The following is a 15,371-nucleotide window of genomic DNA, read 5'->3' on the forward strand; positions in this document are numbered from 1 at the left end:
AAAATGGTGACAAAAAAGAATTCTCATGTGTTACACTAAAAATATAGTGTTTACTGTTGTGGGTCTGCATTTGTTTGGGTCCCCCTAAACTACAGGGCTACTTACTTACTTACTTACTTTGGAGATTTAACGTGCGCTTTCCGACTGATGCGTATTTCGCACACGGGCCCGGCCAGGCCATTTAATGTGTTTCCGAAAGGGGCGAAGGTGGTCTGTGCAACCCAAGAGGGGGGTTTTAGGGGTTGCTTATATAGAATTTGGGAATTTTGAGATTTGGAATAGATGCCGATGGGATTGGGGAGGAGAACTAAGGGAGCTGGGTATGGTGGATGTTTGTTTGTTTATGTGATTTTGATTTGGTGAGTTATTGTGTTTTTAGATGCGTTTTATTAGTTCCGTTTTGATTAAGAATACGCCTAAGGCCTTGAAGTTTTCTAGTTTATTTTGTGGGTTTAGTATTGCTTCTAGAGTTAGAGCCTTGTTTAGATTGAGGGTGGTTTGTAATGCGGTTCGATGTGTTAGGTAGTGTGTGCAGTGGATGAGTGCGTGTTCTGGGGTTTCTGGTTGTTTGCAGTGCGGGCAGTTACCTGTAGTGTGTTTTTTAAATTTTTTTAGGTGGTTATTTAGGTTGGTGTGTCCTGTTTGGAGTTTAGTGATTACTCTGTCGATTTTTTTGGATGGATGGAGAATTTTTGGTTTGGTTAGTGGTTTGCTGAGCACTTTTTTGATTTGGCTATTTGAGTTTAGATATAGGTTATGCCATTTTTTGGTGATTTTTTGCTTGTTTACACTTTTAATTTCTGATTTTGAGATGGGTAAGTTTAAGCTTATTTCTGGGATTTTGAGGGATAGTTTAGCTGCTTTATCTGCGTTTTCATTACCGTATATTCCTACGTGGGCGGGTATCCACAAGAAGGTTATTTGTTTGCCTGCCTTAGTTAGGTCGTTGGAGCTTTTAAGTATTTGATTTATTAATTTAGGTCGGTTTTTGGTATTTTTGTTTTGGAGGGCTTGCAGTCCACTTAGGGAGTCGGTAAGTATTAGGATTTTTTTGTGGTTTTTGGATTCTTGATTATGGAGGGCTGAGGCCATGGCCATTAGTTCTGCCGTGAATATTGATTGGTTGTTTGGGAGTCGGAAGGATTGTGTGGTTTTAGTTGGTTGTGTGGTATGGACTCCGAAACCTGTGTGTTTGGAGGTCGGATCTGAGGATCCGTCCGTGTAAATGTGACACCAATTTGGCCAATTTTCGTGTATGTATGCTAGTGTGGTAGTTTTAGCTATGTTTGGGTCGGTTTGTTTATTTATTTGGCTAGCTAGTGTTGTGTCTATTTTGGGTATTTTAAGTTTAGGGGTGAAGATATTTGATTGTTTGCAGTTTTGTTTAAGATTTTTAATTTGGTGTTCATTTAGGTAGTTTGTTATTCTTTGGGATATTGGGGTAAGTAAGGGGTGTTTACGAGCTAGAGCTTGGTTTTTGGGGCTGATGTTTTGGTTTATTAAGTTTTGGATGAGAGGGTTTGATTGGGACGCGGCCCAGAAATTTAAGCTTAGCTGTTCCCTGCGTAGACTTAGTGGCATTTCTCCTGTTAAGGCCTGAAGTGAGGTGTAGGAGGTGCCATGTTGGGTGCGTGTAATTAGTTTGAGAGCCTGATATTGTATTGAGTCAAGTTTTTTAGATAGAGAGTTGTTTAGGGTGTTGTATATGGCGCAGCCGTAGTCTAGTTTTGATCTAATTAGTGATATGTAGAGAGAGAGGAGGGTATCTTTGGATGCTCCCCAGTTAGAACCAGTTAGGCATCTTAGGGTGTTTAGGTCTTTACTGCATTTAGTTGTTAGGTTTTGGATGTGAGCATCCCAGGTGAGATGTTCATCGAAAATAAGTCCTAAGAATTTGGTTTGTTTTTGAAATTTGATTGTTTGATTGTTTAGCTGGAGGATTGGGGAGGCGGGTTTCATGTTTTTATGTTTGAATACTATTCCTGTTGTTTTTTCTGAGTTAAGGGAGAAGCCCCATTTGTCAGCCCACTGTTGTATTTTATTAAGAGATTTTTGGAGTAAATTTTGGACCATGTTCATGCTTTTAGTGCGGATCCAGATGGCTCCATCATCCGCGAATTTTGATGTGTTTACTTTAGGGGATAGGCCCTCGAATAGATCGTTTATCATTATATTGAAGAGGGTGGGGCTGAGGATACTGCCCTGTGGAGTACCATTTTCTAGGGGACATTGGTCCGATAGAGTTTGGTCTATACCCACGGTTATTTTACGATTGTTTAGGAAGTCCTGGATGTAGTTTATTATCTGACCTTTGAGACCTATTTTTTTAAGTTTTTGTATTAGCCCATCGTGCCATACCATGTCGAAAGCTTTAGAGAAGTCTAAGAAGATGCCTGTGGTATATTGTTTATTTAGCTGTCCTGTCTTAATATCTTGTTCTAGTCGGGTGAGGTTATCTAGGGTTGAGCGGCCAGGAGTGAAACCGCTTTGATCTGGGTTTATGATGTTATTTTGGGTTAAGTAATGTTGTAATCTATTTTTAGCCATTGATTCCATTACTTTACATAAGTTTGAAGTTAGGGATATTGGTCTATATGAGTTAGCTTGATTAGCTGGTTTATTAGGTTTAGGGATTGGTATGACTAGGGCCTGTTTCCAGGGAGTAGGAACCTGTCCGTTTAGGTAGATGAGATTGTATAGTTTGAGTAGTGCCTGGAGTAGTTTTAGGGGGAGTTTTTTAATTATTTGGTAAGAAGTTAGGTCTAATCCTGGGGCTGTGCCCTTTTTCCTGTTTTGGATTACGTAGAGGAGCTCCTCCATTGTGTAGGGTTGATTTATTTCTAGATTGTTATTGTTTGGTTCTTTTGTAGGTTTGTTTTCTGTTTTAAGTTTATCTTGGAATTTTTTACTGAAGTTGGTGTTACTGCTAACGGCCGAAAAGTGGTTGGCGAGATTATTTGCTTTTTGGGCGGGGTTGGTTGAGTTGTCAATGTTAGGGGTTTTTTTATGTCGTTTTAAGCCTCTGATGGCGTGGAATTTGCGCCAGACCGTTCTGGCATCTGTACGGTTATTTATACCTTCGCAGAATTTTTTCCAGTCTCTACTTTTGGCTATTTGGACTAGTTTTTGAACCTGGTGGTTTAGTTCGTGGGCTATGTTTAAATATTTGTAGTCGCGTTTTGCTTTATTGAAGGCTGATTTACGTTTTCGTCTAGTCTGTTCTATTTCCTCATTCCACCATGGTACCGTCGGTTTGCCTGTCTTAGATGTTTTGAAGGGGATGGAGGTTTTGGCTGCGTTTATTATATAGTCTGTTAGGTTTTTACAATAGGTTTCTGGATCATTATTTTCTATTTCGTTTAGGTAAGCTTCGTTGCAGATATCTTGGAATTGGTCCCAGTTAGCTTTATTGTAATGGAATTTTGGTTCTTGGTTTTCTGTTTGGATTGGTACGTTTGTATTTCCTATAGTTATGTTTATGGGGAAGTGGTCACTACCTAGCGGGACGTCGTGCACTTCCCATTGAGTACTTTGGGCTAGATCTGCGGTGCATATGGTTAGGTCGATAGCCGACATTTTTTGGTTTATCTTATCGTACCTCGTGGGTTGGTTGCTATTAAGGAGTACTAGGTCGTTTGTTTCTATCCATTCGGAGATTAATTTGCCATGATTATCTATTTTATCATCTATGCTCCATGTAGGATGGTGAGCGTTAAAGTCTCCTAGGAATATAGTAGATTTATCGCTTATTTGGAGTAGTTTGTTTAGATCCTCAGGTTGGACTTTTTGTTCCGCCCAGTGGTAAATATTTATGATGTTTATGTTTCGGTTATTTAATGTGATTTTAATGCCGTTGGCTTCTAGGTTTGGCGTGTCTATTTTTATTTCTTCGTAATTTATATCTTCCCTGATAAATATGATTCGTCCTCCTGCGGCTCTTCTTGTTTTCGGTTTAGCTCTGTCAGTTCTAACTGAGTTGTAGTTAGGTAGTGTGAATTTGGATTTTTTTGAGAATTTGGTTTCCTGTATACAAGCAATGTGAGGGCCTTTATTTAGTTTAAATTTAGTTTTTAGTTCATGGCCGTGGGAGGTGAGTCCGTTGGCGTTCCACTGAAAAATATTTAGTCCTTCGAATATTGGGTTCGGGTGATTGGTGATTTATTTTTTATTTTTTATTTTATTCGGTGAGTTCTTTTAGATGGAGGTTAAAGAGGAAGAAGGGAAGATCGGTTAATTTTAGATTGAAAACTACTTTGTAGAAGGATTTCATGCTAGCTTTTGGTGAGTTTTGACTATGCATGTATGCTAGGAGTAAGGTGAGGTTGTTTAGGTTTTGGGTGTTGGCTGGTTGGGGAGTTTGGTTTGTTTTAGTTGGAGTAGTGTCTATTGTTTCCTCAGTAGTGGAGAAATCTTCGTCATCGGTTAGATTAGGTTTAGCTGATTGAGTTTCCATGGGGGAGGCATGTGATGTGGAGGATTGTGAAGGTGTTTGTGGGATGGGTGTAGCTGATGATTTCATAGTGTTTGTGTTTTGTTGTTGTGCTTGCTTGTGATGCAGAGTGATGCAGAGTGTTATATGATCAATAGTGTTAGGGCCTGTGGGCAGTCTGTGGTTAGAATAGGTCCCGAGCATCCTAAGCCTGTCGTAAGAGATGTGTTCATGGATCTGGTGATTTCGGGGATTATGTTTGATCAAGACCCTGACAGTGTGGATCATTGCTCACAATATCGATCACAGATTTGTCTGTCCCAACTTGTTTATATAAAGGCTGCCATCATAAACACAAAACAAACAAAGCCACAGCATTGCAGAGAACAAACAAATAAAATTTGATCATCAATATTTTTTCACTTCATCCCCAGCATGTGATATGTCTTTGGAAAAAAATGTTATATTAAGGTTATCATTTCAATTTTTTTAGAATGATTAACAGAATACAATGAATTATTATTTTTCCAGTCAAAATCATCAAATAACAAGTCAGTATGTCGTCCACATCTGCAAAACACCGGAACTTTGTGTCTGAGCCAATGGGAATAAAACCTGTGACGGAGCTAGCTGGAATAGGAGACGTCCTTGGTGGGAGGCTCCGCGAAGCAGGATTTGATAAGGTAAGTTCAGGTCTTGTCTCATATTTCAGTAGACAGAAGAATCAGACATTCAGGGTGTCATTTGCTGAAAATTGTAGTATAATTATCCCAACTCAAACATATCATGATCTATTGATTACTAATAAAATCAAATATTCTGTATCTGTATAGATACATAGTTACCTATATAGACCTGCAATTAATGGATGTGATGAAAAATATGAACTGGGCTGATCCATTCAATGATAGGGAGCGGTCGGGTAGCCTAGTGGTTAAAGCGTTCGCTCGTCATGTCGAAGACCCGGGTTCGATTCCCGACATGGGTACAATGTGTGAAGCCCATTTCTGGTGTCCCCCGCTGAGATATTGCCGGAATATTGCTAAAAGCGTCGTAAAACCACACTCACTCACTCATTAAATTATCCTGTCTGCCTTTTCCTTATCCATGTCAATCATGATCATGATGGTAATCTAAGTAGCAACGTTTCTGTGGCTGGGAATTATTCATGTAGTATCAATATTCAGACATTTGTGCCGATTTTTACAAATTTATCATTGTTGTAATGTATACAATGACACCCTATATAGACAACTGTTTCTGGCAGGAATGATACATTCTATTGGTTAAAAAGACTTGATCATTTTCTCTGGGTTTTATCATTGAAGATCATTTCATTTTAAAGGGACAGGACGTTGACCATTCTGAAGCTTTAACAATTGACGATAGCCCCCGATCTTACTCGGCTCTGCTCACCTTGTTCCATTTCAGCTTTAGTGACTACACCGTGGGTGTAGGCATGTCACGTGACCAGACTCTCGTCCTGTTTGTAAACAAACTCACTTTAAAATTCTGAAATAAGAACAGACAGGCTTACTGCTAGCCTTTAGATGCTCTTTACATATTGTTTGCATAGTTATATAGACATACTACTACAACTGTGACAGTGCGGTGTATGACAATATAGCTTTACACATCAAAGTGACCGTATATTTCTAGCTTTCAGTAGGGCTTCGATGACAAGAGATGGATGATGCCATGTCAACTTCACTGTGCAGAGTTCTATTTTTTTGGTTTGAGAATTAAATTGGGCATGTGACATGACATTCGTGATTTAAAACACAGAACCGTCAACGGACTGTCCCTTTAAGGATTCTGCTGAGAAATTAGTGTCCAGCCTACTACACAATATGTCAAACTTTATTAATGTTTAGATATGACATGGAATAACTTTTGCAGTAATCATGTAGCTATAGTGCTTGTTGATGCTTCATATAACTGTAAACAAACAAGAGCCCCAGCAACAGGTTGGTATCTGACGTGGCTGTACGATAATAATGGTTATTTTTTAGAATTCCAGAATACTGTTCAACCTCTAAATACTTTCTCCCCGTGTTCATATACTTGTCTGGATTTGTGTTTTTAGATTACGGAGAATAGGTTTCAGTTGTTTATGCATTAAATTGGTGATTGTAACACAGTTCGTATACCCATTTTCTGACAATTCATGGACTGCCTCCATGGTCTAGAACATCCACAGATTGATCCCAGGCCGCATCATTTAGTAAAAACATTAAAAGATGGAACTTGTTTCCATTAAGGGGATAGAATCAGGAGTGGGCAGCTCAGATTCAACATACAGGGTCTGAATACGGTATCCATGTTAAACTGCGGCATGGTTTCTCAGTGGGTAGCACACTGTGAAACGGGCATAAGTGTGGATGATCAGTGCAATAATCGTCAGTGAGATGTTAAACCCCAATTCATCTCAAGCTCAACTCACCTCATATCCATCAATTGATCTTCAAGTCTTCTCACCTCACCTCACTTCATCTCACCTCCAACATTTGATCATCTGTCCGTTTCCTTCCAGGCGTATGTGGTACTGGGGCAGTTCCTGGTGCTGAAGAAAGATGAAGAGTTGTTCCAAGAATGGCTGAAGGAGACATGTTCTGCAAATGCCAAACATTGTCGGGACTGCTACACATGTCTGAAAGTCTGGTGTGATTCCTTCTTGTGAGATGCCTGCCCTGTCACATCATGCTTCTGTCCACACGTTCTTGTGCATATTCTTGCTTCTTTGTTCCAAGTTGCTTCTGAATCCACTTTTGTTAAAACAGGTTATTGCTAGGTTATAGAGGTGAAACGATACATCGGACGGTGCACCGTGAGTTTTCATGCGCCGATACGATACATTTTACTCTGTGTCGATACAAGACGATACACTTGCTAAAATACATACTGCTTGTTTAATGACCCCCCCCCCCCCCCCCGCGCGTTTTTGTCAGTAAAAAATCGCAAAGTGTGTTGTGATTAAGTTCAGCACTAAAAAACGAATAAGTGTCTACAGCTAGCTTTTCCTTTTGAACCTGCCCTGAAAAATTTATAGTCAAGACGTATCCACACTATTTGACGAAAATATGCATATGGCGATACGTATCATATTGTGGCCTTTGTATCGTGATACGTATCATTGTGACCTTGCTGTATCATTTCACCCCTACTAGGTTGTGTTGAGAGCCACAGATCACACTCGCTGCCAAGAAACAAAACAGTACTGCACAGTGCAGTAGAACACAAAGCAATAAACCTATGGAACATGGACCAAAGAAATTATAATGTTCAAGATTTATCTACCAGGCAAGCAGTTATTTCTGCAAGGGTTGTTAATACAGTATCACTATATTATCAATGTGCTGTGATTCTTTTGCCTTTGATAAAATTTGCAGGAGTGGATCCTTTTAAATTGTTGACTACTTGTCATAAATAAGATATCCATATTCAGTGTATAGCCATCTTGTTTGTTTGTAATGCTTTGGTAGGGTTAGCTACACAGCATGACGGACATATTTATTGCCTTAAGACAACCTGTTTTAATAACTTGAGCTGAAAGTTGGGTCGCAGACTTGTATGCAAATAGTAGTTGCGAATATTGATAAAAAATTAAGGGGGTCAAGATGCCATTTGGGCATTTCAGCAGTGGTGTTTTAATGTAAGAACCCAACATCCTTAATGTTTTACATTAGAGAATCGGAGAAAGGACACTCTTGCCTCGGGAAGATGTATGTTGCAGTGCAATAACTGTTCTAAACCAAAATGTCAGGTTCCATGTCCAAATCTAGTCCCTCTTTTTCTAAATGGAGTAGGCTGATCTTTGATCCGAGTAAAAGAACGGGCAGGATTTAACTATTCGCTTATTCTGCACTTCACAATATAAGTTCTTAACATAAAGATACTTGGTGATGCTGTGGTGACACAATGAATTAATTATTCATCACCATACAGGAAGATAGGAACTAAGGTAATTATGATAACTGAGAGATTATATACATACATTTAGCAATGTGAATTTTTCAAATATGTTGTAGCGATGTTCATTAAACTCTTATTATAATAACAACTGTTGTCACTGTATTTTGATTACATTTTGGACAAAAAGAGGTTAGTATGAACTTGGTTTCAAATATCATGTCTCTTGTGATTATATGACATCAACCTCCCTGTTTATGCTCTGAAGCTGATGGCTATTGACCCCCGTGAAGATCAAGGTTAGAATTGGTCTTCAGCAGCCCATGCTTGTCTCACCCTGTGAAGATGAGGGTTAGAATTGGCCTTCAGCAGCCCGTGCTTGTCTCCCCCTGTGAAGATGAGGGTTAGAATTGGCCTTTAGTAGCCCGTGCTTGTCTCCCCATGTGAAGATGAGGGTTAGAATTGGCCTTCAGCAGCCCGTGCTTGTCTCCCCCTGTGAAGATGAGGGTTAGAATTGGTCTTCAGCAGCCCGTGCTTGTCTCCCCCTGTGAAGATGAGGGTTAGAATTGGTCTTCAGCAGCCCGTGCTTGTCTCTCCCTGTGAAGATGAGGGTTAGAATTGGTCTTCAGCAGCCCATGCTTGTCTCACCCTGTGAAGATGAGGGTTAGAATTGGCCTTCAGCAGCCCGTGCTTGTCTCCCCCTGTGAAGATGAGGGTTAGAATTGGCCTTTAGCAGCCCGTGCTTGTCTCCCCATGTGAAGATGAGGGTTAGAATTGGCCTTCAGCAGCCCGTGCTTGTCTCCCCCTGTGAAGATGAGGGTTAGAATTGGTCTTCAGCAGCCCGTGCTTGTCTCCCCCTGTGAAGATGAGGGTTAGAATTGGTCTTCAGCAGCCCGTGCTTGTCTCTCCCTGTGAAGATGAGGGTTAGAATTGGTCTTCAGCAGCCTGTGCTTGTCTCTCCCTGTGAAGATGAGGGTTAGAATTGGTCTTCAGCAGCCACTCACTGCCTTGGTCGATCCATGTTGTTGAACACAAGTGGCATAGATTGATGCTCCTGATGTTAATCACTAGATTGTCTTATCCAGACTTGATGATTTACAGACTGTCGTCATAGAGCTGGAGTACTGCAGAGTGTGGTGTTACAAAACAAACAATAATTAATATGGCTGTTTCCATGAAACCTTTTGTGGATAACAACTGCTTTATTTTTATTAGAATCTTGAAGTTGCTACCCATAAAAAGTTTCACATTCTTCCAACTTCTAAATGCCTACAAAATCAAAGACTTTAATGTGGCTGTTCATAACACTGCACAAGGCAGTGCATGGTGTTGCCATGAGGAGTTGTGCCCCTTACCTTACCTACTAGTCTCTGCTGGTTCCCATGGACACTCCACACACTGAAACACAACACACGGTAACAGTTGAACATGTGCTGGGATCAAGAGAATCACCGGTTCAGGGTTTGAATCCCAGATTTTCTCCAGTTATCACCCTTGGTAAGTCGGCACCATACACATACTCTAGGAGTGTTCACCAGTGGTCTGCAACCTGCTTTAATTTAGGGTTTCTCTCACATTATGACATGGCATGATATGAATGAAATAATGTTCGAAGCACACGGATTTGAATCAATAATTAATTGTTATACTTGATACACATTTTGGGAACTGTAGTAGAGCGTCTGTCTGGAGAGCCAAAGGTCATGTGTTAGATGCCCGACCGTGGCTGACCTTAAAAGGTGTGTTACACGTGCTACCCTGCCAGACTGGTGCTCGGCATTGAGGGGCTAAAACAACGACCGGTTTGCTCAGTGTACTGTGTCTAAGGAGTTATTCATGTTAAACTATGGCATGGATTCTCATCGATTGCCTTATAAAATCGTCATAAGTCTGGACTAGTACAAGCGGCCACACACACATGCATGCACGTCATAAGTACAGTTATCTTGAACACAAGTTAAACCCCATTTCACATCTCATCAGACATTTTGCTCTTCTTGCTACTCCTGAACAAAAATCATAAATCTCAAGAAGACGGTCTTCTACTCCAGGATGTCACTGATCATCAAATCATATAAAGGTGCAGCAACAGGCTGTGCAGAGATGCGTCCCTTTGGCACGTCTTTAATCTGTTATGGTTCGGGATCCTGGTTCAACCCGCTTACTTTGCTAGGTTTGCCAGCAACATACCCAGACTTGTGGATTTCACCAAATGCCTAGGCTTGCATCAATTCAGGCTTTCCTCCCACATTAAGCAGACAGGCTGTGATATAACTGGTAAACTGTTCTAGTCAGTTCTAAACCCATCTCATCCACCCATACACATTCTATTCCATGAGGATCTTTGCTTGGGCTCCAGTAAAGAGTATGTATGCCTCCGGTCTTTCAGCTCATTGTAAATAACTAGGCAAGTCTTGTTTACCAAAGAGTGTTTCTGTAGGAAGTTTTGCTATGGGAGACTACTCTTCTTTTTATATTTGAACTTTATCCCAACCCAACCACGTGAAGCGTCATAAAATCTCCCTCTTCTTAGCTAAACTTCTGACGCCCTCCTTCATAAATAGCCGAGTGTGGCTTTAAACAACAAACATCATTCAAGAGTCATTGATGTTAAGGACACAGTGTTAGAAGTGCATAGAAGTGGTATAATAGACCGAACATTATGTGACAAGTCTTATTCTGTAATAGCCAACTAGCCATTCGTGATCAACTCATCCCAATCCGGGAAAAGTCGTTGTAGGTTACGGATCGTGTGGTGACGACATGTGATCCACTAGTGGTGTTGTATCTCTCTCAGATGAGGTGGATTGCCATTACGTGTCTGCTTACATCTTGAGTATTTGCATGGCGAGTGCCAGATCAACACACATAGCAAAACAGGTATGCCTCAGACATGCATGCTTTTATGGATTGCATTGGTGCATGCTTAGATTAAGATGATTGTTATATTATAAATATCAGTTCAATCAACTGTTATCATATTAATATATTCTCACTAGAATAGTTGTTGGTTTAATTTGTGAGTGAAGATCATATCTAAAACTATCCTCCCTCAAGTATACTGGCATTCCAAGTGAGATTTTACAGCTGCCTTGGACTATTTTCTTGAAGTGAGTTTAGTTCAACACTGCTTCGAGCAGTATTTCAGTTACACTACGGGGGTCAGCTTGATGGGAGGCAAGTCATAGGTTTCTGGCACACCTAAGCGACGTAACTCTGCACTGACAATGACAGTGCCTCCTACGATTGGGCCATTTTCTTAAAGAAAATGTTGCTTTGTGTGGTTGGTAAGTCACTTGTGAATACTATTGTTTGTTTGTTTGTTGTTTTACGCCGCACTAAGCAATATTCCAGCTATATGACGTCGATCTGTAAATAATCGAATATAGATCAGACAATCCAGTGATTGACATCATGAGCATCGATCTACGCTTTTGGGATACGATGACATTCATCAACCAAGTCAGCGAGCCTGACCACCCAATCCCATTAGTCGCCTCTTTATACAAGCATGGGTTGCTGAAGATCAATTATTGTACGTTATCATTCTACCCGGATGATATAGCGGAAACCTAGATTAGTTCGCGACCCGTGCTGCGCAATTCGTAAGCGCATTTGTCACTTTTATTGATACTATAAGGGCGTATGGTCACATTGATCAACAAAATGAAATACATTTTTGGAAATAATAAGGAAATGTAGGTATCTTTGTGGGTAGCATCGGTAATGGTGACGAAATTTTGATGTCACTTGCTTGGTAATTGTGCGATTTTCGTTTACACTATTTTGACTTGCAACACAAAGTAAATAGTTCTCCTCAGCATTGCTTATCTTATCGTTTATTTTATTTTATTTTATTTTTTACAGTCAAAATGTGCAAAAGTTTCACTTAGGAAATTTATTAAAAGCCTGAATATTCAGTTATTTTAAAAATTGACTGAAAAATATGTCCATCTGTATTATTATGATAAGGCATTCCAAACATTTAATGTTTAATATCATCACCAAGAGACTGAAAATGTTACGATGAACAGTACATTTCTATATTGTTTGGCTTCTAATCCTACATAATAACCTATTGTGATGTTTATAGGCCCTTGTGATCGTCTTAATCAATTTTATTCAATCTATTAAAGAAATGGACAGATCTTTCAGTCAAAATGACTGAAATATTAACACATTTCATCAAATTGCCTGAGAGAATCACATTTTACAAACTGACTGTAACATATACACGCTTACAAAGGAAAAGACTTGTGAAAGCAACGTCTATCGCGCATCGAATAATTTCCCAACCAAGACGTAGAGGAACAGGAATGAATCTGTCCAATGCTACAGCATATGAAGGAAAACAAAATGCAAATATCAATTACAACCTACCAAATTTATGTGTATAATTTTAGGCAGCTTCCTTGTTCGTGGAATGTATCCGAATATCCACACAAAGGAACAATATCCCACACGTCTGCAGATGTACAAAGAAACTCATTCATGTCACGTGTTTCTGTAACAATCAAATACCTTTAAAAATACATATCGTTTCGGGATATTATAACCCGTGTTCGTTTCTCAACTGATCACTTAGATTGTTTCAGGTGTTTCACATAGGTGTCATTTCTCAAAGGTCGGCTGAGAAAGCCCACATGACAACTATTTTCATAACGTCCACGGTTTCTAAAAAACTCCATTGAGTAAGATAACAATGAGCAACTAATCAACACACTATCGGTTATCCCTTTGAACTGTCAGGGTAGGCATAAAACAAGAGTAACTCCCATGAAAAGGGCAATTAAGATCGCAAAAACTCGCAAATTACCCGCGGACTTTTTCTGGAGTTTTTGCGCTTAAAGTAAATGTAAACAGCTTCTACGTTGTTTGGTTGTCTTTTGGGGGGGTTGTTGTTTAACGCCGCACTCAGCAATATTCCAGCTATATGACGGCGGTCTTCTACGTTGTAATATATGTGAATCTTGATAACGTAAACACATATGTGTATGCAAACGAAACTACATAGCGTTCTATATCTGTATCTAACACTTGTGTCTACCACAAAATGTTGAAAACGTCTAGCTATAAAAAGAAAAATAGCCATGAAACGTATAGGAATAGAGCATCAAAAACCTTTTTCATATACGGCATTATGGGAAATATCGCTTTCTCGTATCGCTCTATCGCTTTGTCACTGTGTCGCCTCGTTCTATCGCTTTCTCGTCTCGTGTTATCGCTTTATCGCGGCCGGTATTGACGGCGAGAAAGCGATGTCCCCTCTCGGCCACCATAGAGTAGGGGCATGTTGCTGACAGTCGACTGGGCGGGTCATGGATCGAACCCACGAACAGCGGATGTCAGCCTGGTCAGGGAACGCAACTCTTGAAGGTAACAATTGGTTGTTACCCCTTTGAATTGGGCGTTTGCAAGACTTGCAAGTCAATATGACCTAGGGTTGAGACGAGTCCAAATTTACTACCCGGGTACCCAACCCCCTATTACCCGACCCTACCCGGGTACCCGCTGTAAGTCTCATGAGAAAAGTACAAAATGTCCGACTTGGAAAAGTCTGCCCTGGCAAAATGTATTTAGATACACGTATAAAACACTATGCTCAATAAGCACGTGGCCGAATATGACCTTATTCTGGCTTAAGGTTGTATTTCTGAGCGGCGTCCTGGCTTCACTCACACTGTTACACGCACCGGAGATTTAACAAATGGTCGTGAAACGTAGTTTGTCACCCAGTCCTTGGACCATGTTATTTTCCCCTTCCCTGTATAATGCTATATAATTAAACGTTCAACTTTGTGGATAACAACGTCTGGTTTATCGCTAATGTAGATTCTCAAGCTGGGAACAGGTTCATCATGGTGTAAGAATATATACAGTAAACTACGGTTATAACGAACACGCTTATAACGATCTGACTGATATAACGAACTTATATTTTAGTCCCGGCCATTTGTTGTATATATGCTGTATATATGCTTATAACGAACTACGGTTATAACGAACTAAAATAAGTGGTCCTTGCGTTGTATTGCGTTTATTATTTAATCACAACTTCTAGATTGCCGATGAAACAGTTTGTAAGACTAGAACCCGAAATAAAGCAAGTCTAGATTTTCCAAGGGCTCCTTTCCAATTTAAATGTAGTTGCTTGTTTCTATCAAAATGACATGGTTTTAGAGAGTAAGCGTAAGTCTACAAACAGTCAACCATAATTTTGGCACCCAGTTTTTCACAAGTATTTTCCATTGGTTACACAATCACGCGACGAAAGTAGGTTATTATCGGAAATTAATCATTGACCTAACCAGAAATATCAGTTTTGTAATATTTCATGTCCGAATACAAATATGTTCTTCGTTGTTATGTAAATGCGTCTACATGGACCTGTGAAGATCTGGGTTAGAATAGGTCTTCAGCAACCCGTGCTTGTCGTAAAAGGCGACTAACGGGATCGGGTGGTCAGTTTCGCTTCGCTGACTTGGTTGATGCATGTCATCGTTTCCTGATTGCTTTGAACGACACAAAACGTGTTTAGTCCGTTTTGGATTTAAACACATTCCTAAACATGTTTAGACCTAAACATGTCTTGTATGTGTTTATATTATAAACACATTTTTTACAGTGTGGAACTCCATTATTTTACAATTATTTCCATAAAACACAGAATCACGTGACGAAAGTTGGTTATTTTCAAATTTAATCTTTGGTAATCATCGAGCTTGATGATAAGGGCCATGCATGCAACAAGCATGTTTGACACACATTATGTCTCCGTTGTTAGACGTTAAACCGTCTGTTCTTACGACACAATCCCCACCCCACCCCACCCCACCCCACCCCACTGCAGGATCATGTTTTTGTTTGTTTTTAACGCCGCACTCAGCAATATTCCAGTTATATGACGGCGGTCTGTAAATAATCGAGTCTAGACCAGACAAACTCACAGATTAAACAGAACATCCAAAAAATGTTTAGATCTTAAGACCGTTTTAACCATATTTAGAATTTTAACATGTTTAAAGTTTTAACA

At 39.9% G+C, this 15,371-nt stretch overlaps 1 protein-coding gene across 3 annotated transcripts in view; it reads left to right on the forward strand.

The window, feature by feature from the left end:
- Positions 1-7,346, forward strand: part of LOC124131882 (barrier-to-autointegration factor B-like) — a 50,624-nt gene extending 43,278 nt beyond the window's left edge. For all 3 annotated transcript variants that reach the window (XM_046495395.2, XM_046495396.2, XM_046495394.2), the window contains exons 2-3: positions 4,961-5,112; positions 6,963-7,346. In XM_046495395.2, coding sequence (XP_046351351.2) covers positions 4,987-5,112; positions 6,963-7,109 — 273 coding nt within the window. In that variant the 5' untranslated portion in view covers positions 4,961-4,986 and the 3' untranslated portion in view covers positions 7,110-7,346. The remainder of the gene's footprint in view (positions 1-4,960; positions 5,113-6,962) is intronic.
- The last annotated feature ends 8,025 nt before the right edge of the window (positions 7,347-15,371 follow it).

This window comes from Haliotis rufescens, unplaced genomic scaffold (assembly GCF_023055435.1).
Source record: "Haliotis rufescens isolate VD_foot unplaced genomic scaffold, xgHalRufe1.0.p SCAF_3, whole genome shotgun sequence".
NCBI lineage: Eukaryota > Metazoa > Mollusca > Gastropoda > Lepetellida > Haliotidae > Haliotis > Haliotis rufescens.